General features: G+C 49.5%; 1 protein-coding gene across 10 annotated transcripts in view; it reads left to right on the forward strand.

Annotated features, from left to right (window-relative positions):
* The window catches only part of BAIAP2 (BAR/IMD domain containing adaptor protein 2), an 88,747-nt gene that overhangs the window by 56,551 nt on the left and 10,896 nt on the right, over positions 1–21,300 (forward strand). For 5 of the 10 annotated variants that reach the window (XM_073311971.1, XM_073311967.1, XM_073311970.2 and 2 more), the window contains 8 exons: positions 8,246–8,398; positions 12,074–12,301; positions 13,329–13,530; positions 14,866–15,067; positions 15,938–16,006; positions 17,266–17,431; positions 18,680–18,775; positions 20,612–20,646. In XM_073311971.1, coding sequence (XP_073168072.1) covers positions 8,246–8,398; positions 12,074–12,301; positions 13,329–13,530; positions 14,866–15,067; positions 15,938–16,006; positions 17,266–17,431; positions 18,680–18,775; positions 20,612–20,646 — 1,151 coding nt within the window. The other 5 variants (XM_073311974.1, XM_073311972.1, XM_073311973.2 and 2 more) reach the window with 3 other exon arrangements.

Raw genomic sequence — 21,300 nt, forward strand, 5'->3', positions numbered from 1 at the left:
TAACAGCCGTGTTAGTCTGTATTCGCAAAAAGAAAAGGAGTACTGTAGCCCCTTGTCACTCAGCTGATGCATCGATTTAATTGTGACTCTGAATCGGAAAAACACCAACCCAACAGAATCTTCCAGAATACTTTCTGCAGCTCCTAGATTCTCCTTGGTCTTCCATTCAAGTAGAGACCTAACCTAACTCTCCTTCGTGTGTGAGATCCCTGCTCCAGACAGTACAGCTGCAGGTGGCTAAGTGGTGTTTCTGTTATATCCGTGAGAGATTTTGTGTCCAAGTAGTTGTACAATATAACCTAGGAAAAGCAAAACCTTTCCTTCCCCTTTGTGTCTCTAGCCTAAACAAGACAGACCACAAAATACCACAAATCTGTGGTTCAGAATAATTGTTACTGATGACAGATGAAGCATATAATAGTTCACTCTCATTCATAAATTGTATGGGGCTCGGAGTAGCAAGTAATGATAGTAATGATAGCAAGACATTAAGTAATGATAGCAAGACATGAATTTGTGACCCTGCCAAGTGTTCAAATCAAGTGTGATTTTAACAATAGCATATCGTGTTTCCTTTCTTTCACCCTTGTTAGAGAGTGGAGTGTAAATCCGTTCGTGGACATAACAGTGGGGAGTGGGAGGGGAGTGCACAACTGGGCCTGTCTTGACTTAATTGCCACTTAACTTCCCATATCTCACAATCTTGTGCCAGAACTTCCCATCTGCATTGGTGGTGGCAGCTACTGGTAAAGCCTGGCTCTCAAAACACGCATCATGTTTGCTCAGCACCTTGTTCCGAAAAGGAAGGGCTGAGCTCCTTGGGGGCACTGAATTAATCTGCTAGTTTGGGATAGACTCATGGAAACTAGAGCTGAAGCCATGTCCTTCCTGGGGCTGCTGCAAGGTTGTGATCCCTACACATCATTCTAATATATTCTGTCTAGCTTTAAATATGCTCAGGCTATGGATTTCATCACTCCCTTTGAGAGGCTGTTCTGCAACCTAATAGGTCTCACTAACAGGAAGCTTTCCCTGATAATCAGCCTTGCTTTTCCATTTCTTAATTTTTATCTCATTACTTCTAATTATTCCCCCTTGTGCCACCTTAAATAAATCCTCTGCTTTTGGAGCCCACACTTTTTTCAAAACCTTGTAGGCTGTTTTCATGTTCTCTCACATCATGGTAGTCCCTTGGCTCTCTTAATCCTTCCAATTCCTTCATCTATCCCTCTGATCTCCCCTGGTTGGTCTTTAGATTCTGTTTCCAAAAAACTAGTGTTCCGGGTGTGTTCCCACCAGAGCTATAGGTTGACTGGTCCCTCCCTACTCACAATGTGATGCATTTGTGTACGCAGACCCGAATTGCATTAGCCATTTCTGCTGCCACAGCCCATTGTAAGCACATCCATCTAGCAGTCTCCTGCAGCGGTACTGGCTTCCCTCTGCTGAGGACTGTTGTGTTTGTGTTGTTTTCCCCAAAAGGTATTCAAGCTGGTCTACACTGGCATTTCACAGTGCTGCAACTTTCTCACTCAGGGGTGTGAAAAAACACCCCCTGAGCGCTGCAAGTTCCAGGGCTGTAAATGGCCAGTGTAAACAGTGCCCCAGCACTGGGAGCTGCACCTCTCCTAGAGGTGGGGTTATTTTGAGAGCCCTGGGAGAGCTCTCTCCAGCACTCTGCCCAGACACAAGCCACATTAAAGCACTGCCAGTATAGACTAGCCCTTAGCTTGAGATTTTCCAAGCCAAATTGTTTTGTTTGCCAGGTCCCCTTTAGTCCTCATGAGCGTTTGCAACTCCTCCCAACTTCCATCCCTGGGAGATTTCATTGACATGTGCTTCTCTCTCTCCTTTCAGTCATTTATTAAAGAGGGTCCCTGATGTGGATTCCTGCAGTACAACTCAATACATTGCTGATTAGCGTTGCCCTTGGTTTTCACTCCCCAGCTAGTTTTTCATGGAATTGTTTCTATCCAACACCATTCGAATTAATTTACGCAGTAATAACACATGATGATTGAATGCTTTAGTGAAATCCAAATATGACATCTGCTGTTTTGCCTGCACTGACTATAAATTGATCACTCTCTGCTTGGAAGTAGTGTTTGTCTCAAGGACTTTTTGATTTTTTTTTCTTTTGATTCTTGTTAACATTCTTGTATTTTTTTAATATACCTCTAGCCTTAATTTGTTAACTTTTGTGCCAGCATCTGGGATGAATTTATTGGTCTAAAATCCAGAAGTACTTCACAATCTCCAGTCGTCTTATGTTAGTGATGATGGTAGCTTCCAGCCTGCATGTCTGTGTTTTCTTCCTCTGTTGCATAATCTCCCACCAGGATGTGTGTGTCCTTATTCCTCCTAGTTATGAGCTGTTTACAGAGAGGGGAAAACCTGGTCAGTTGACTCAAAGCCCTATACAAGAGTTAGTTGTTTGTTATTATAAATACTCAGTAAGCTCTACTGAGGGTACTTATCTAGATTTGCTAAACAGGCCTTGCTTATGTTACTAAGCTATGTTTCTAGCAGAATCTCTTGCAGGTGTCCTCTTGTAACAGATTCCAGCAGCCCAAGAGTTAAAGCTGTAGGCTAGAAGAATGGCTGCTGTTCCAGGAATGATGCACATGCGGGCAGTGCCTCCTTTTTAGGGCAGCATCCTGTGCTCTTTACATAGATGATGGCTTTCACCTTGCTGGCTTGGCTGTGAGTGCCTCCCTCCCTGACCTGGAGAACAATGGAGGCAGTTTGCAGTGCTTTAGGAGCTCTCTCCACTTAGGCAGACTCTTCTCGCTTGGGGTTAGTCACCAATTTCCAGGGATAATACTGTGTCTTGCAAGGCTGTCCAGTTATTGTGACTTGCAAGATTTTACTCTTCCTTACTTCAGAGATTGATCCCTTCCCTCCCTCACCCTGAGAGCAAAGCTGCAGCTTCCTTCAACACAAGTTCTGGTCTCTGTGACTCCAGGCCTTAAGTGAAAGCTATTTTAAAACAAAATTCCTCTCCCATCTAATATTCTTGGCTCCCTTGGTGCAGCGATGAAGTGCTGACATTGCTAATTAGGTCATCTTTGTTCCTGGTGCATATTCTAGCTGGTAACTTTCCCCTCACTCGGGTAAAGGCATTTGAAGGCTCTCCATCAACCTAGAAACCCAGAAACACTTTCCAGAGTTGTAAGTCAGTCGTCTTTCTTTTTTCAGAGGTGGAGGAACATGACTCTATTACAGAGGGTTTCTGTGCCCTTTCTCTCCCTAAATTCCTCCCCTGGTGCCCCTGCAGGGTTTGGGAGGCACGGCAGTAATTCACAAAGACTTGAGATTGTGTCTTGCATGTTGCCCTCTGGGCCCATTCACGGGGAGAACAAATTGCAGTGGGTGTTTGATCTTCTGGCGTGCCCCATGAAACCCCCTCCTGCACTAAGCCAATACCATGGTAAGATGCTTCTCCTTCTTAAGTGATCTAGTGTGCCCCCCCGCTGCTGCCTGTTCCCATCCGTGCACTGTTTCGTGGGAACCCGTGGTGGGCCCTGTGTTTCTGTGGTCACTGCTGAGCACACACTAACCCCTAGAGTGTTCGTGTTAATGCAGATTGTTACACTGCTGCCCCAGCATAGCCCCACCTTCCTTTACCCGCCCATCTGATGCTGAAGCCTTTTCCGATCAATTGGAGCCTACCTGCTGCATTCTGCAAACACACGGAGCGTACTTGTTTCAGTGTGCACAGAGCACTGTTACGTCACTTACTGGGGTTTACGTTGGGTTCAGAACGCACAGGCTGGCACCCAGTAGTAAGGAAGGCTAGGAATTGTTTTTGAAGTGTGTGGTGTGTTTTGTTTTTTTTTAATGCAGTTTCTGGGTGCAGAACGGGGGGGGGTGTCTTCCTTTTCACTGCTGTCTGCTTTGTGCCTATGGGAGAGATCCAGGAGCAAACTAGCCGGAAGACTCCCTGTGTGCAAAAAGCAGGCATTCCCAAGGGTGTGGTCTTGAGGAGGAGGCATGACCCGAACACAGGACTGAGAGCCAGGAATTTCCTAATGCTAATCCCAGCTCTGACATGGGCTTGCTCTGTGGCTTTGGGCAAGTCACTTCATTTTGCTGTCTGTTTTTATTTCCCTTGAGTTTCATCCCATATTTGTTGGAGGGATGATACCTAAGTGCTCTGAAGATACAACTGCCATGACTTGCTCTGTATTAATTGAGAAAGAGGCAGAAAATGGTGGGATTTTGGAAATATTCCATATTTGGTTCTCTTCCAGGGAATCTGTTAGTCTACAAACAGCATTTAATTTGGACTGGATTGTAAAGCTGTTCATGACAAGACTGAGATTGCCTTGCAGGGAAGGTGGAAATGGAGCTGTCAGGGTTCCCTCCCCACTCTGAACTCTAGGGTACAGATGTGGGGACCTGCATGAAAGACCCCCTAAGCTTATTTCTACAAGCTTAGGTTAAAACTTCCCCCAGGCACAAATTCTTTGCTCTTGAAGGGTATGCTGCCACCACCAAGTGATTTAACAAAGAATCAGGGAAAAGACCACTTGGTGTTCCTATTCCCCCAAGCCCTTACACCCCCTTTCCCGGGGAGGCTTGAGAATAATATCCTAACCAGTTGGTTACAAAGTGATCACAGACCCAAACCCCTGGGTCTTAGGACAATAGAGAAATCAGTCAGGTTCTTAAAAGAAGGATTTTATTTTTTAAAAAAGGTAAAAATCACCTATGTAAAATCAGGATGGAAAATAACTTTACAGCTTAACAAAAGATTCAAAAACACAGCAGAACTTCCTCTAGGCTTAGTTTCAAAGTTACAAAAACAGGAATAAACCTCCCTCCAGCAAAGGAAAAATTCACAAGCAAAACAAAAGATCATCTAACACGCCTTGCCTGGCTTGTACTTACAATTTTTGTAATATAAGAGACTTTTAGGATGGTTTATAGGAGAAGGAGTTTTCTGACCTGATGCTTCTCTGCTTCCCAAGAGAACACACACACACAACAAAGCCTTCCCCCCACCTCCAAGATTTGAAAGTATCTTTTCCCCATTGGTCCTTTTGGTCAGGTGCCAACCAGGTTATTTGAGCTTCTTAACCCCTTACAGGCAAGGAGGAATTCTGGGCTACCCTTAGCTGTATGGTTATGACAGGAGCATATTTAGGATTAGGCTAAAATGGAACGCTCCATATATAGGGAGCATTATCACGCAAAACTGATGAGGGGTATGGAATGACTTCCATATGAGGAGAGATTAATAAGACGGGGACTTCAGCTTGGAAAAGAGGACAGAGGGAGGATATGGCATAGGTCTATAAAATCATGACGGGTCTGGAGAAAGTAAATAAGGAAGTGTTATTTACTCTTCCTCATAACACAAGAACTAGGGGTCACCAAATGAAATTAATAGGCAGCAGGTTTAAAACAAAAGGAAGTATTTTTTCACACAACGCACAGTCAACCTGTGGAACTCCTTGCCAGAGGATATTGTGAAGGCCAAGACAATAGCAGGGTTCAAAAAAGAACTAGATAAGTTCATGGAGGATAGGTCCATCAATGGCTATTAGCCAAGATGGGCAGGACTGGTGTCCCTAGCCTCTGTTTTCCGGAAGCTGGGAATGGGCAACAGGGAATGGATCACTTGATGATTCCCTGTTCTGTTCATTCCCTCTGGGGCACCTGGCACTGGCCACTGTCGGAAGACAGGACACTGGGCTAGATGGAGCTTTGAACTGACCCATTGTGGCTGTTCTTATGTTGCTCAAAGTTACAAGTATACAGTGTTATAGCCACGTCAATCCCAGCATAGTGGAGAGACAAGGTGGGGAACATAATATCACTTCAGCTGGGGGAGAGACCAGCTTTGGAACTTGCCCAGAGCTCTTCTTCAGGTCTGGGTGTTCACTGGCCACTTCACCTTGAGTGGTTCCTTGCAGTGTGTTAACTACCTATGCTAACCAATCTATTCCATCTTAGATTTAGCTGGGACACCCTGAGGGCTTGTGTACACTTAATGCTTCAATGGCGCAGCTGCCCTGCTGCCGATACTGATGGGGAGGTTCTCTCGTTGGCATAAGTATCCACCTCCCAAAGACGTGGTAGCTAGATCAATGGGAGAATTGTCCCATCGACCTTGCACTGTCTAAACCAGGGATTAGGTTGGCTTAACTGTGTTACTCAGGGGGGGATTTTCCTAGTGTAGACCAGGCCTGAGTACCTTTCCTAGACCTGAAGAAGAGCTCTGTGTAAAGTTTGTCTCTCTCCCCAGCAGCAGTGGGCCCCAGAAAGGATATTACCTCCCCCCCTTGTCTCTCTAAAGCTACAAGCGCCCTTCAGAGGGGGAGAAGTGTTTCTCTTGGGTGTGATTTGAACGATACGAGGCTGGGGATGCGTAGATGTGGTGCGATGCTCTGACATGATGTGTACAGAAACATTCTGAAGGACAAATGAATCCTGAAATGGGGCATTGGCACAAACTGCGTGAGAGGCGAATAGCAGGTTCATAAATGTCTGTAGCGGCTAAGGAGAAGGCTCAGGGACCTGGTGAAGGAATTCAAACCTCTCCAGTCTAGCTTGCTTGTTTTGTTTTTGAATTCAGCCCGAATTGACAGATGGTCACACTGTTTGGGGCCCCGTGGGAAGAGAATTTGTGGCCTGAGCCTAGCTGGTACCTGACTTTGAGGGCGTCTGTCTCTGAATCCTCCATAACAATTATTACTAAGAGGCACCCACATTGGGCTTGCTGAAGGTGGAAGCCATCAACGGGCATGGCTCGCGCAACTCTTCTCTATCCCAGAGGTTGTCCCGCCTGGTTTGATCAGGAAACTTCCAGTTGCCATTGCAGGTGAAGAACTCGGTTGCTCTTGTCTTGGTGGCTTCTTCCCCCAGCACAAAACGTACCCCGTTAAAGAGGAACAGGTGAAGGTAAAAGTCTGAGGTACAGGTGGTGCTGGGCCAGGGTGGACGGGACTGAATTTTGTGTCGCTTGCATGCGGTTCACATGCAAAGCTACCTACCTGAGGGCTAAGTAACAAAAGCAAAATGGAACGATTTCAGAATATTCTGACAACTTGCTGAAGGTTTGCGTGTGTGTTAGATGCAAATAGAGGGGTGAGTGCTGGCATCTGCCTTTCCACAGGGAATCCTGCACAAGGGCTGCTGACTCAGCTGCCCCACTGCTGATCTTCTGAGGCACTGGGCAGTGTCGTGTTCGGTGAACTCTTGCTACTAGTCTGTCCAGTGACAGATCGGCTGGCCTGGCAGGATGCGTTATGAGAGCCGTTCAGGACAGATTATGGAGAGTCTGCGCTTGGACACGGATGGAGAGAAAGGTGGCCAGAAATGATTCTGTGCTCATGGGTTTCATTTAGTGTTTTTTCAATGCATTTTCTAGATATGGCCCCAGAGAAAGGGGGGTGCCAGATTCCTGCCTCTGGGGCTGTGGCATGGGTGAGCATAAGAGAGGGATTTGGGGAGGGGCAGGTGAGGCATAAGGTCTTATCTTGCTCACCAGCCTCTCCCCTGCTCTCTTCAGTAACTTCTTGTGTTGATTACTCTGAGGGGATGTGTGGGTGTGTCCATGTGCAAGATAACAATACTGCTCATGGTTTGCCTGGAAGGAGAGCGCTCTCAGATGCTGTTGCAAATGGAAGTGTCATGATTCCTATCGGCATAAAGCCAGCAGGGTTTAAGCAGCAGAGCCAGCTTGTACGGTCTGAGAGCACTAGCTCTAGCCAGGTGTGGGTGTTTGAGAGGGCAGCTGCAAGGCAGTTCGGCTCTGCCCTCCCCCCACCCACCCACACCACTTTCGAAGCCCACGTTTCTGAGTCAGTAGCTTTGTGCGGGGGAGTTTGGATGAGTAAAGGATGGTTGGTGAGGGATGAGTGATACCCCATGTGCGTGCACCCCCGCCCCCCCAACGTACGTGTGTGTGCGCGCATAGAAATGTTCGGTGCTTGCAGGCAAATTTTAAATCAAACAAAATGGTAACAGTTGTGTGTGGAGTATTTCAGTAACGTTCTCTCTAGTGGGAGAAGTGAAGAGACATACAGGCTAATGCTGCGTTTATTTCTTGGAGCAAATATCCAGGCATTGGCAAGGCACAGGATTTGTACCCAAAAGAACTTCTTCTCTTGTTATGGGTTTGCAGGCGACTCTTTTCAAACCTCCATTGAGGCGCAGGTAATCACACAGTGCTGGGTGTGCAGAGATTAAACACATGTCCCTTCCAATAATCTCTTCGCTTGTCTTCTTTCCCTAGTACATCGACGCTATTGGCAACAAACAAGGTGAACTAGAAAACCACGTCTCTGATGGCTATAAGACCGCACTCACAGAGGAGAGGAGACGGTTCTGCTTCCTAGTAGAGAAGCAGTGTGCTGTGGCTAAGAACACCATCTCCTACCACACCAAGGTGAGCAACCACAGTGTTAATCAGCCTGTGAAACAGCCTCCGGATAGGAGACCCTCAAAAGAGGTCCAAGTGCTCCCAGGAGTGTAGGCAGTGAGCACACGAGGGCAGTCAGTCGTTTTGGTTGGGTGCTCTCTGATGGCTGCTGTTTTGACTGGTGCTGGGTTGGAACCGGGGACCTTCAAACAGACCGTGTGAATCTCTACAGCTTGAGCTAATGAGGTAGGCTGTCTAGCTGGGCATGGTACCAGACCAGTCCCCTGTGGCTCGGGCAGACAGAGGACAGGGACGCAGGCTGATCAGGGCATTGCAGTCCGGTGGGGGTGGGGGTGTGTTTTCCTGGGCTGCGTAAGCCACAACCTCATCTCTGTGAGGTGGCGATGTTTTCACTTTGCAGCCACTCCTTGTGGATTGCGCCCTCGGAGGCGGGTGTCCCATCGAAAGATTTATGGGATGGCAGGGCACGTGCTGTTTATCTGCAGGGCCCTGTGGGTGCCGCTTTTGCTGGGCTATGGAAGGAGGCCCCCGCTTCATAGCTCTCCTGGAGAGGCTGCCAAAGCCCAGCTCTCCTCCGGCCAGAGGAAGCTGATTGATTCGCTGTCAGAACGACAGAGACTGGCGAGGGCAGAGCAGCAGCACATCGTGGCCCAGCTTTCCCTTAAAGATGCCAGCCCCTTCTCTGGCACCTCTGCCTAGCGCAGCCCAGCTGAGGCAGCACACACCTCTCCGGGATGCTCCTGTGGTCTCTGAGCCGTCATTAGTCACTGTGGGATGGAGTACACAGGCTTAAAGGGGGGGGGGGGGTGTCACATCCCTGTTTGATCAGCTAATGAGTCACAAAACCAGACCAAAACCTGGTGCAGTGACCTTCCTCCTGAAGGGAGGTAAGAAAATTCCTGCTTCTCGTTTGCTCTTTGTCTCCGAGGAGCAGCGAGCGAGTGGCAGGGAACGTGGTGAGCTGTCTCCCTTTTGTGAGCCATTGTGATTGCTACCTTACAGCTCATCATTAACAAAGGAGAGGATTAAATAGGAAGGCTGTTGTTCCACGCTCCCACGTGCCCATTTAGCGCTGCCTACGGCTCTTAGGAACTGCTCTGCAGGGGGAGGACAGCCCAGAGCACTCCCCTGTCAGCTGGGACCTCGGGGCAGAGTTCTCTTGCCCCCTTGTGGTGCTCTGTTCGCTCACTTGGGTCGATACTGCGTGTTGGCGAGCATGCTGCTCCCTTAACGCAACAGCCGGCTGCCTGCGTGTGCTCACACTTCCACTTATTCCTGTTTTTTCCTACATCTCACTTCTAAGATCCATCTGTCAAGAGTGAGCTTTGAATAAGGGAGTAACATAAGAGTCCCAGTGAGTCATCGCTATCCTTACACTAGAATATATGCTGAGTCAAAACCCGACACATGTTACAATGGGATGAAGTGGGGTTGGGGTGGGGTAACTCTCTCCTGTTCAAAGATGTCGGTTCCAGAGCGCTCTCCAAGAGTCGTCCCTGCAGCCTCACACATTAAAACTGCTCGTTTGTGGAACCCAGACTTCATTGCGGTTTTCCACTGTGGCTTATCGCAGCAAAGTACGTGGAAGATTTTGTTAGAGGGAGTTTTGCAGGTGGCTCATCCACAGCGCGGGTGGATGGGGGCAGGCCCATTTCCAAGGCTGGCTAAGTTAACAAACAGCCATTTCCACCTAAGCAGCGCTACGTCTCCCCTGACGTGGCACGGCCTGTGACAGTCACGTGTGCAGCGAGGCCCCTGTCTCTTTGCTGAGGTCAATTGGCTTCGACATACACAGTGGAAATGAGACTAGGCGTAAATCGATCAGGGCTTTTCCTTAAGCCGATGGAAATGGTTTAGGGACTGACTTAAATTTGCCCAAAGATAATAGTAAAGCTTGAAGCAAACGGGTAAATTTTCACCCTGCAATAATGCTGCTTCATCTGTTAATGGAGTATGAGTTAATTTGCCTTCTGGAAGTGGCAGCTTGTCTGCTTCTGCTTCAGAGTCCGTTACAGCTCCTTCGTAGAGGTGACGTATTGTTCTCTGGTGCGTGTCCCTATTAGGGAAGCCATTAGGTGGGTGTGCTCTTGAGAGGTGGCACCTGCTCCTTCTGTGTTTGGATGTGGGAGCAATTCCTGTAGCATTGTCTGGGTTTTGCCTCCTTGGGAAACTAAACTACCAATTCCCCCGGTTCGACAGAAGCGACAGGTGTTAATTTAGGCAAGAAAACCTAGAAACAGAGTCCAGCCCCAGACCTCTGGGCTGGAGCATTGCCATGGCCTCTGAAGATGGGGGACCCCTAGAGCATCTGGCCTCCAATGCCTAATCGCAGCTGGCTGAGGCAGGCTGAAGACTGAGCTTCAGCCTCAAAAGCCTCGAGATTGGAGACTGCCGAGGTTGGGCAGCCCTGTCAGACTAAATGAGGCCCCTGTCTGCTGCCATCCAGTTCCCAGAGGGTTCATTGCATTTCTCCCCTCCCTGCGCGCAACAGATGGCGAACACTGCGTCTGCCTCTGTTTTAATACGCCGTGGTCAACGCTGTTCTGCTGGGTGCTTCTGACTCTCCCCGGGATTCCACCTCTGCAGTTCATTTTTTATTGGTGAGGCTTGCAAGTCTTCCAGCATGGACGCGACGTGCTGCAGGGACTCTCCCCTCTGCCTGCAGTCTGTCTCAGAATAACAGTCCTTCCCAGCCAGCCACAGGAAGACAGCTTACCTGCTGAGCCCCTACCCCCGCTGCTTAGCAATTTCTAGATTTCGGGGTGGGGGGGTACTTCTGAGGATTGAATAGTACAATACTGCCTCCAGCCACCCCCTTCTACAACATGCCCCAAACCTGTCTGCTCTGGCTGGCCCTGGGGGATGGCACAGCCTTGTCAGCATCACAACGCAGCAAGCTAGTTCAGCCAAATATCCAAACAGTAACTTTGGACTTTCCGCTCGCTCACCCAGCGAGAGCAGCGGTGTCCCCCGTGCTTTGTGCTCCAAGGAATAGCAATGGATGCCAAGCGATGAATGCTGCACGAACACAATTTATGAGCTACCAAGTCCCATACCACACGTGTTCTTCCTCAGCAAGGCTGGTGAGGAGCTGTCACTGGGCGGCCGCTGCTGCGTATCGGATAGTGAACTGGTGTGGCTTCCAGTGCACGCTTCTCAACTGAGCCTTTGATCGGAATATATTTCTTGGTGTACAGGAGAGTTCAGATAAACTGAATAGCCCAGCTCTCTCCTTCCCTTTCTCATTTGGCTAGTCCATTCTTCAAGCTGCCCCGCATGCAGAGTGTCTCAAAGCAAGCTAGGGAAACGAAATACCCTTACACTTTTCATGAGACTATACTGGCTCACCTGCCTTTCTGCACCCTATATTTATTGTAAGCTGCCGCACTCTGTCCTGTTTGTTACACACCCAGGTAGATAAATCTCACTTACTGCTCTCAGTAGATGGCAGAGAGGAAATCTGGGCCAGTGGCCCTTTTGTGCTCCAAGCCGGCTCTAGAGGCATGATCGTCGTGGTCTGCTTTCTATGCCTCCTGGAATCCAGTCTGAGGAACGTGTTCTTGGGGGGGCCTGGTTTGAGATGGGAGCTATACTGTGATCATTCTCTGCCCCTCGTCCTGAGAGGTGAGTGGATTTGTCTGCAGGTCTCTTGTATTCTCACTCTTCCCCCTTTGATTCTAGGGGAAAGAGATCTTGACACAGAAGCTCCCGATTTGGCAGCAGTCTTGCTCAGATCCCAACAAGATCCCAGACCGGGCTCTCCAACTGATGCAGCAGATGGCCACCAGCAGCAACGGCACAATCATCCCCAGCGCCCTGTCCACGTCCAAATCGAACCTAATCATCTCCGACCCTATCCCCGGGGCCAAACCGCTCCCTGTCCCACCAGAGTTGGCGCCCTTTGTGGGGGTAAGTGTGCAAGGCATCAATGGTGCCGTCCTGGCTGAGTAACGTTATGGGTGTACAGAGTAGCAGCCGTGTTAGTCTGTATTCGCAAAAAGAAAAGGAGTACTTGTGGCACCTTAGAGACGAACCAATTTATTTGAGCATAAGCTTTCGTGAGCTACAGCTCACTTCATCGGATGCATAGAGTGGGGAGAGAGCTCACGAAAGCTTATGCTCAAATAAATTGGTTTGTCTCTAAGGTGCCATAAGTCCTCCTCCTTTTCGTTATGGGTGTAGTGAGCCTAGCACAGTCCTGTCAGGCAAGTCACCTGCCAATAAGCTTTAGACCACATTCAGCGGTGGGGCTTTCAGGGAATCCCCTAGGGCACACTTTTGTGAAGGAGGCTGATGAGGGCCAGTGTGAAATGGACCATCCTGCTTTATCATGTCCTTGAGGTTTGGGTGACATTCAGTGCCTCCCCATGAAGACAGCCAGGATTTGCAAAGCTCCAGGGGAAGACAGGGACCACAGTTTGAACCCTGTGAGGGGGGCCGCAAAAGCTAGAATTACTTGGCCTTGCAGGAAGAGTTGGGGAGGGAACCTCAGAGGGAACTGCATGATCCAGTGAAAACTGCTTGGCAATGTAAATCAAAGGATGTTCCACTTGATGTAGTCAGTCTTTGGGACTTGCTGCTGGAGGGGATTGAACTGAAATCCTCTGGGTGGGCTTAGAAATGGGCTGTCTGAATGCTAGTATCCTGTTGAGAGAGTTGTTTGTAGCTCAGCCTGCTTGGCCTACACTGATCACGGCAGGAATCGGGAAGGGATCTGATCCCTCAAGCCACCCTGGATGGCTTTACCTCTCCTCCTAAAGCATTACGATCAGGCCATGGCTGGAGACAGGATACCAGATGCAGTAGATGGGGGGCCTGATCCTGTATGGCAAACAGTATTCTCCTAAAGCATGTGGGGGGCCCTTACAGAAATGTGACATCTATGTGACTCCACATCCCTGATGCCGAAATCTCCCATTGCCCTTTCTTCCTTCAGCGCATGTCCGCACAAGAGACCATTCCTGTGATGAACGGCGTCTCGGGCTCTGAGAGCGAGGACTACAGCCGCTGGTCCGAGATGAAGCCAGCCCAGCCGAAATCCCGATCTCCTCCCCAGCATCAGAAGCAACTGAGTGACTCGTACTCCAACACGCTCCCTGTGCGCAAGAGCGTCGCACCGAAAAGCAGTTACGCAACCAGTAAGGATTTAGCCTCTGTCAGATCAGAGAGCAGGGACGTAGCCGCTTCTCTCCAGGGGGTTATGGGTCAGCTGCTGACCGGAGGTAGGAGGAGCAGCAGTTAAGGGTCTTTGCACCTTAATGCAGTGGGAGGAGGCAAGGTGGGCTCAGGTGGCACAAAAGCGGGGACAATGGCTTCCTCCGTTAGTGACCGTGAAGTGTCACATGGTGACGGTAACAGCATGGTTGACTTCCTTAGTAACGATGCAATAACGCATGGCCTCTCCCAACAACCATGTGAGGCAGTGTCTTCGTTTTCACGCATCTTTGGGCAAAGGATTAGAAAATAAAGGGGGCAGATTTGGGTTGCAGCTTCCTTTGGAAGGAAAAACTTTCAGCCCTATGGCGGGATTTCTGATAAGTAAATCTGAAAGAATCTGGGAGCGGGAGGAGGGATGTAAACTCTTCAAGGCTGCAGCCATCTCTTTAGAGTGTGTTTGTACAACGTCGGCACAATGGGGCCCTGACCTTGATTGGGCCGCTAGGCACCACATCATGATGATGATTGATTGTCTCTTTGCATGATGGGATAGGGTCACTGGATTAAGCCAAAGATAGTGGGACCTTGCCTGCTGAGTCTTTATTCTGAATCTTTATGCTGTAGCTCACGAAAGCTTATGCTCAAATAAATTTGTTAGTCTCTAAGGTGCCACAAGTCCTCCTTTTCTTTATTCCTCTTACGCATCTGCATAGGACTGCAGGCCTATCTCAATGCATAGAGACAGTACCTCACACCTGCTTTAGTTCGCTTATCTGCTTCCCCGTGGGCATGTTTCCAGAAGGATCACGCAACTCTTTCCTCTGGGTTTTTCCCTTCGCTAATGTTAACATCTCAGAGCAAAGTGTCTGGAATAACAAATGAAACCTGGATGTAAACCATTACAAATAGACCTATTTGCATAATATTCAAGTAATACCTTAGCATAGAACTGCATCCATTGCATCGAAGGTGTGAAACGAGGAATGTCGAATGGGGGGGTAGCCATTAAGTTAATGTTCTGACCGTTTGCCTAAATACTCTCCATTGGGGGGAGAGTCAGAGGAACTGCACAAATCAGACTGGGTCCACTAAGTACATTCACTTAAGGTCTTTATAACAGACAGCTTAAATAAGAGAATAGCCAAGAATCTGGGCGGGTCTGAGCTGTACTAGCTAAAAGGGGGTTTGTTTTCCTTAATTGCAATACTGGCTGAGCCTTGGGTAGATTAATGACTCTAAATGCCACAGTAGAAACTGCCTAGGACCTGATCAGCCAAGTGGTCTGAGATTTTGGGGCTTTCTTTGTGTCTCACCAGCTGAAAACAAGACCTTGCCACGCTCCAGTTCCATGGCTGCTGGGCTCGAGAGGAATGGCAGGACAAGAGTACAAGCCATTTTCTCTCATGCTGCTGGTGATAACACCACCCTCCTGAGCTTCAAGGATGGAGACCTCATCACGCTCCTGGTGCCAGAGGCCCGAGATGGATGGCACTACGGGGAGAGTGAGAAAACAAAAATGTGAGCGTCTGTGAACTCCCTAGAACTACAGATGCCATCAGCACCTAACTCTTAAAATTGGAGTGGCTGGCGCACCAAAACTGCTTAGCTGCTAGCCAGTTTTTCCTGGCATCCCATCGTGCCACTTGGTTACTGTGGGAGGTTGAAAATTCTGAGCAAGACGAAATACCGGCTTTGCTGGCTGGTGTTTGGTAAAGCACCGACCTGTGGAGCAAGGCCAGGCTTTTGAGTGCTGGGACGACTGGGCTTCTCATCTTGACCCTTGATCCCCATTTCACTTCAGTGTCACACATGGGGGGGCTGAGCGTGGGGCCACTGCTAACGGCAGAATCATGGAGTGCTTGTGCAGCACTATCCGTAATACCAGCAACCTTAAATAACCTCCTTCCAGCGCCACAGAGCCTCCCAATAAAGCAAACGCTCCAGATGGTCTTGGCAGAGATCTGACCTGGCTGGGACTGCTGCTGGGGCCAGCAGCCTGCTCCTAATGGCCCGGGAGTGAGAAGCAATTTTAGTCCAGCATACAAAACCTGGAATCTTACATTTAAAAAAACCCAGTCCTGTTGCCTGCAAAAGTCCTCCCACATTTACCCCGGGGGCAGAGAGGAGGGAGAATCTGAGAGGGGGTGTTCTAGGCAGGGAATGGGCCTCATTGAATAGTATTCCTAAGATCCGGAGTTTTTACCACACTTGACTTTATTGGTTTGCAGTGCGTGTAGCACCCCTAGAAAGCCATGATCCGAATGATGGTCTCTTCTGTCACAGTGTAGTGTGGCGTGTAGCCGGAGAGTAATGTTCATAGATTCCTCCCTCCGCACATCTCCGCCTGAGAGGCTAGGTTTGACTCTGTCTTGTGGCTCTGCCTTACAGGAGAGGCTGGTTCCCTTTCTCCTACACACGGGTTCTTGACAGCGATGGAAGCGACAGGTTGCATATGAGGTAAAAACACCCCTTTAAAAAACATGCTGTCCCAGCTGCTGGTGCTGCGTGGTACCTGGTGACGTTCCTTTGCGTCTGGGGAAAAGCTCCCAGCGCTGACCAGCGTGCGTATGGGGCCCAAGGCGGTGATGGACTGTGCTTTTCTCAGCTGTTGAGCCAGTCCTATTATAGAAACGTTGTGAGATTTTCAGATGTTGTCTGTAGTTGAGGAACCCAGAGAAATGCGCAGGGAAGTGAGACTCCTCACCAGACGTGCATTGCATCAGACCTGGTCATATGGTGCCGGAACAACCAAGGAAAAGGCTCAGGATGTCCTAGGAGGCACCGGGGATGGGGGGAGACTCTCTCCCTTAGGGGCATTGGGAGGCTTTCAGGTGATCAGCATAAAGGGCTTATGAGTTGGGTTCCATTACAGTGGTGCAGGGAGCTGAGGGGCAAATATAGACCAGGCGGGCTGGGCCAAAACACGTGGCACCTCCCTCTGCCGGCTGTCCGACATAAGGGGAGTCTTTCCTGTGCTGTGGAGTGCATTGCAACCTGAATGAAACGGGGAGATTTATTTTCCAGTGGGCAGCAAGGTGGTGGTCAGGGCTTAATGCCAGCTTTGTGGAGAAATACAAAAGTCTTCATGAAATTCTCTCCGAGCTGGTCTCCATGCCCCAGTGGGGTTTAGCTGTGGATTCTGAGTGGTATCCGTGGTGTCGGCTGCATTAGAAATGCCTTTAAAAGGATTACAGTGTGGGAGGTTGTGATTTCCCTGCCCATTACTGCTAAACAGAAGGGGAGCCCTGATACAGGGAAGGCTGAGAACCACTGGATTAGTGTTATCTGCTGGAGAAGTGACTGACTGTAGAGGAGAAACCAGCTCTCCCAGAAGAGCTTGATGTATGCTCCAAAGCTTGTCTGTGTCTGTCTCTCTCTCTCTCACCAACAGAAGTGGGTCTAATAAAAGAGATTCTCACCTACCTTATCTCTCTAATTCCCTGGGCCCAACATGGCTACAGCAGCCCTGCATGTCTGCATAGAACTCGGTCACAATTGTGAAAGATAAATAATTGCCACTGGTTAGTGAGCGTCTAGGATAAAATGTGCCACGTGACTTCGCTGTGCTCCCTGCTTGAGGCCCCCGTGACACCTGGGCTGCTGCGCTAAATATATGGCTAGCACCAGTGCCACTGGGCAGGGTCCCGGGGAGCCCAGCAATGGCAGGGCAAGCGTGGGTGGGTGGCGGTTGATTTTATTATTTTTCCTGTTTGTAGCTTGCAACAAGGGAAAAGCAGCAGCACCGGCAACCTGCTGGATAAGGACGACATCGCCATCCCGCCGCCAGACTACGCTGTGTCCTCATCACGGGTCTTCCCCCCACAGCCTGTTGGCACTTTCAAACAGAGACCATACAGCATGGCAGTGCCTGCCTTCTCCCAGGTGAGGTGCTGGGAGCCCGGGGGATGGGTAGCCTGTGGCTGCCGAGAGCAAGTACACGTTAATCACTTCGTCATTGCTGGCAGCTGGGGAGCAGCTCGCTCCAGGGGGAGAGCTGCATGGAGAGCAGATGTTCTGGAGTATGGCGGGGCGGGGGAGAGTTATACTGAGCAGCCCTTGAGTGCAGTGAGAAATGGCTTTAACAGCAGCGGTGTGACTTGTGCGGGTAGGGGCGAAGCTGTCACGTTAGCGCATGTTGCTGCCCTCCATCAGTCGTGTGTTTTCCCTTGGGGATGCGGGAGTTGTACCCGATGTTTTTCCGTTCACAATAGACACTCTTGGGCGCTTTTGAAAATTTCACCAAGTCCCATTTTCATACATGACTTGGGAGCCTAAATACTATTGACTTTTGATGAGCCTTTGGCTCCCATGGGCCAGATTTTTAAAGGTATTTAGGTGCTGAACTTCTATTGAAATAATGGGAATTAGGCACCTAAATACCATTAAAAATCTGGCCCAAAGTCACTTTTCAAAATGGGGCCTAGGCTCCTAACTCTTTTAGGCCCTCTTGGACATTGTTGTTCTGGCCTTAACTAAATAAGGGGCATGGTTGCATTTGGAGAAAACACTTGGGGAAGGGTTTTAAAAAACAAACAAACCCCAAAAGCATCAACACAGCCTTTCTCCTACCCCCATCTTCAGGCAGCTTCAGGCTGTTGAATCCCCATTTAATGTAGCAAATCAGACAATGATTTCCAGACTCCTTTCTGCAGCCGCTGTGGGTCACTATATTAATCCAGGGCAGTGTTCCTGCGTGCCTTTAGCTCTGCTCTAGGTACGGGCACCTGCCTCAACCTGTTGGCTTGCTCTCATTGGCTGTTCAGATGTGCCCACAAAGGATGGGCATGTGGAATGCCGGTCAGCTGGGAAGAGGGAATGCACTAAACCAGGGAACGTAGGGAGTGCACCCCCAAGGAGACAACCTGTGCCAGTTTTCTCCCCATACTGAACAGAGTGGCCTTCCCTGGGTTCTGTAATGTGCAGCAGTGAGTGGGATGAGAGTTTTACTTACTGGCGTCTGTGTGGCCCTCGTACTGGTGGGAGCCCTGGCTTTTGCACCATGAAGAGTGGAAGTAAATGTGCTGAACTCTGGGAGGGTTTTAATTTTATTTTAAATGTTTTACTTTGATGTTGGCCTATTGCAAATGAATGAGGGTTACTCTCCAACAGGCCTGTGTTCATTATTTATAGGACTACCTTATGCCCTATGGTTGTGCAATTAAAGAATACTCCCGTGGCCTGTGCCAACTGCCATCTGCTCACTACAAGCCTTACACTAGGTCAACTGTAAGTCCAAACGAAAGCGATGTTTCCATTGGGGTTTACCAGCCTTGGCTGTTTTTGCCAGATTCTTTGTAGCTTACTCAGGGCTCCATGATCTTTCTCCTTCCAGTCCCTCTCTGAGGGGAACTAAAAAACTCTCCCTTCAAAACTTACAGTGGGAGAGAAAAGCCAAAGTGACTGGAGAAGATGAGCCAATTGGCTGACTTGGAGAAGATGGGTGAGACACACAGAATGGCACAAAATGGCAGCATAAACTCCCAATCGACAACACTTGCTGCTTCCATGAGAGCCTCCCACCAGAAATGAGTTCCTCACGGGTCGTATCCATAGATTTTTTTTTTTTTTTTTGAGGTGAAGAAAGCCCCTAGGGCTCCAGCCCAGCCCCACCCGAGACCAGCAGTTACATTAGCAAGGGGCTGTGACAAGAGCTTTAAAGAACTCCTGAGATGAGTAAGTTGATCCTTTGTCCTTGCTGGACAGAGCAGCATGAGACCACGTAGGGTTGTGAGGCAGGAAATTCTAGGCGGGGAGTTGGGGTTGGTATTCGTAGTCAAGAGGTAACTAGGCAGAATGGCCGCATCAGGCCAGGGACACAGGGCAGGGTTTTGACTTGAGAAAAACCAACCTCTCGGTTCAGAACCACCCTCCCCCAGCTTCCTGGGCCATGTCTGAATTACCGTGGGTCCTGGGCACTGACATGCCCAGCAGGCCCCGCAAACTGACTAAAAAATAATCATTCTGTTACTTGACTGGAACAGACGAGAAGCAAGTGTTGACGTTCAGTAGATCTGAGGCTGGCTCCAGCATGGGGCCACGCAGCGCCAGCTGCCACAGCCAGACTGCAAGTCCCAGGATGGGCCAAGCTTCCCAAGTCTGAAATTTGCCCCTTCTTGAGGCAGTGAGCAGGGGACTGGCCTGTTCACTCCTGGGCCACTCCAAAAGGAGCTTGCGAAGGGCTATGCCCAAGCTGGGAAACAGCCCTACTTCTGTGCCTGCAGCTGACGCAGAGTGGGGGAACAGCCTCGCATCTTGCTAGCTGGAGCCAGGTGAGCTGAACGAGGAACTGGCTCTTTGCAGGGGTGTTTGGCGAGGAGAGAGATTTGTATCTCAAATAATGTGTTCCCGGACTGGCCAGAGCCTGCTTCTCAGATCCCAGGGACCTGGGTAGCAGGTGCAGGACTCATTGGTCTTGACTCATAACCCAGAGCTACTGCAGTCTCCTCTGCCGGCCCCCCTTCTCCCGCTGCCTGGATCCTGGCACCCTGCATGGAATGGCCAGGGTGCCCTGCACCAGAGTGTCCCATCCATCTCTTCCACAGAAGGCTGTAGGCTGCCGCTTTCTGTCCTCCCCGGCCACCCACAGCATCATGCTATTCAGTACCAGTCCAAGCAGCCGACAGCCCGCAGCGCTGCAATTTCTGGTGGGATTCGGTTACGAGAGAAACACATTTTTCACAGACCATGTCACCAGTGTGTGCCTAACTTCTTCTTTTGTCCCTTTCAAAGTGCGTGTGACGCTCCTTGATAGCTACGGGATCTCTGCAGCAAGGTGGAGCTGGACAGCAGGAGCTAGATTCCCTCTGCCTTTGCTGTAACCCGCCTTGTGTAAAGTTACACGCTCTGCAGAGAAGAGTGTCACTTTACTCCATGATGCATTAAACCTCATTTAAATCACCTTCATCACTATCCACTTTCTAATACCCAGATGCTTCGGCTCTGAGCCTGAAAGCCATCGGGGCCCAGTGCATTTGCTTCTGTTCTTGTGTCCTTCCAGTGCCATCTAATGGCAAAGCCTGTCTCTCTGCCGTCTCACGGTTGGTTTCTCTTTTTCTCCCTTAGGGTCTTGAGGACTATGGGACGAGAGGTGGAAGCAGGTAAGCCTCTCTATTTCACATCGTGTTCAATAAAGTGAATCGTAATGTTCAGAGTGCTGGATACAGCAAACAACGCTGCAGTATCCCTTGGCAGGATGCATTCTGGGAGGTGGGTATACATTGGCACTCAGGTGGTGCAAGTAGGTGATGCTAGATGTGGCAGTTTAGAAGTATACAGAGTTAATGATGGAGTTGGATAATTTTAGGTGTTAATCAATCTGAATTTGTCATCTCTGAGCATGGGGCGACCAAGAGTCTCTTAAAGTCCAAACGTATCTAGCTTGTCGGCCTGTTCCAAGGACAGCTGTGGCCTCTCCCAGGGTCACTACTTGGCTCAGAGACTCTGGATCAGATGAGGAGTTCTCGTTTCTCAAAAGCAGGCTAAGCTGAAGGGAACATCAGCACAGCCAACTTCACATGCCACTGGTTCAAACTGGGGCAGCCTTACTCTAGGAACGTCCAGTATCTTCTCTTGGTACTTTCCCCTCTCGAAACTCACTCCACTCTCTCACCCCAATGGGGACTCAGCCCAAACTAGAACAGAATGGGAAGGTCTGTCTCCAAAATGCAGGCCCTCCTGCCTGCGTTCGGAACGCTCTCATTGCTAGAGGAAATGCAGCCTCTTGCCCTGGGATTGGGGTTCGTTAGTTTGAG

The sequence above is a fragment of the Lepidochelys kempii genome, chromosome 14 (assembly GCF_965140285.1).
Source record: "Lepidochelys kempii isolate rLepKem1 chromosome 14, rLepKem1.hap1, whole genome shotgun sequence".
Classification (NCBI taxonomy): Eukaryota; Metazoa; Chordata; order Testudines; family Cheloniidae; genus Lepidochelys; species Lepidochelys kempii.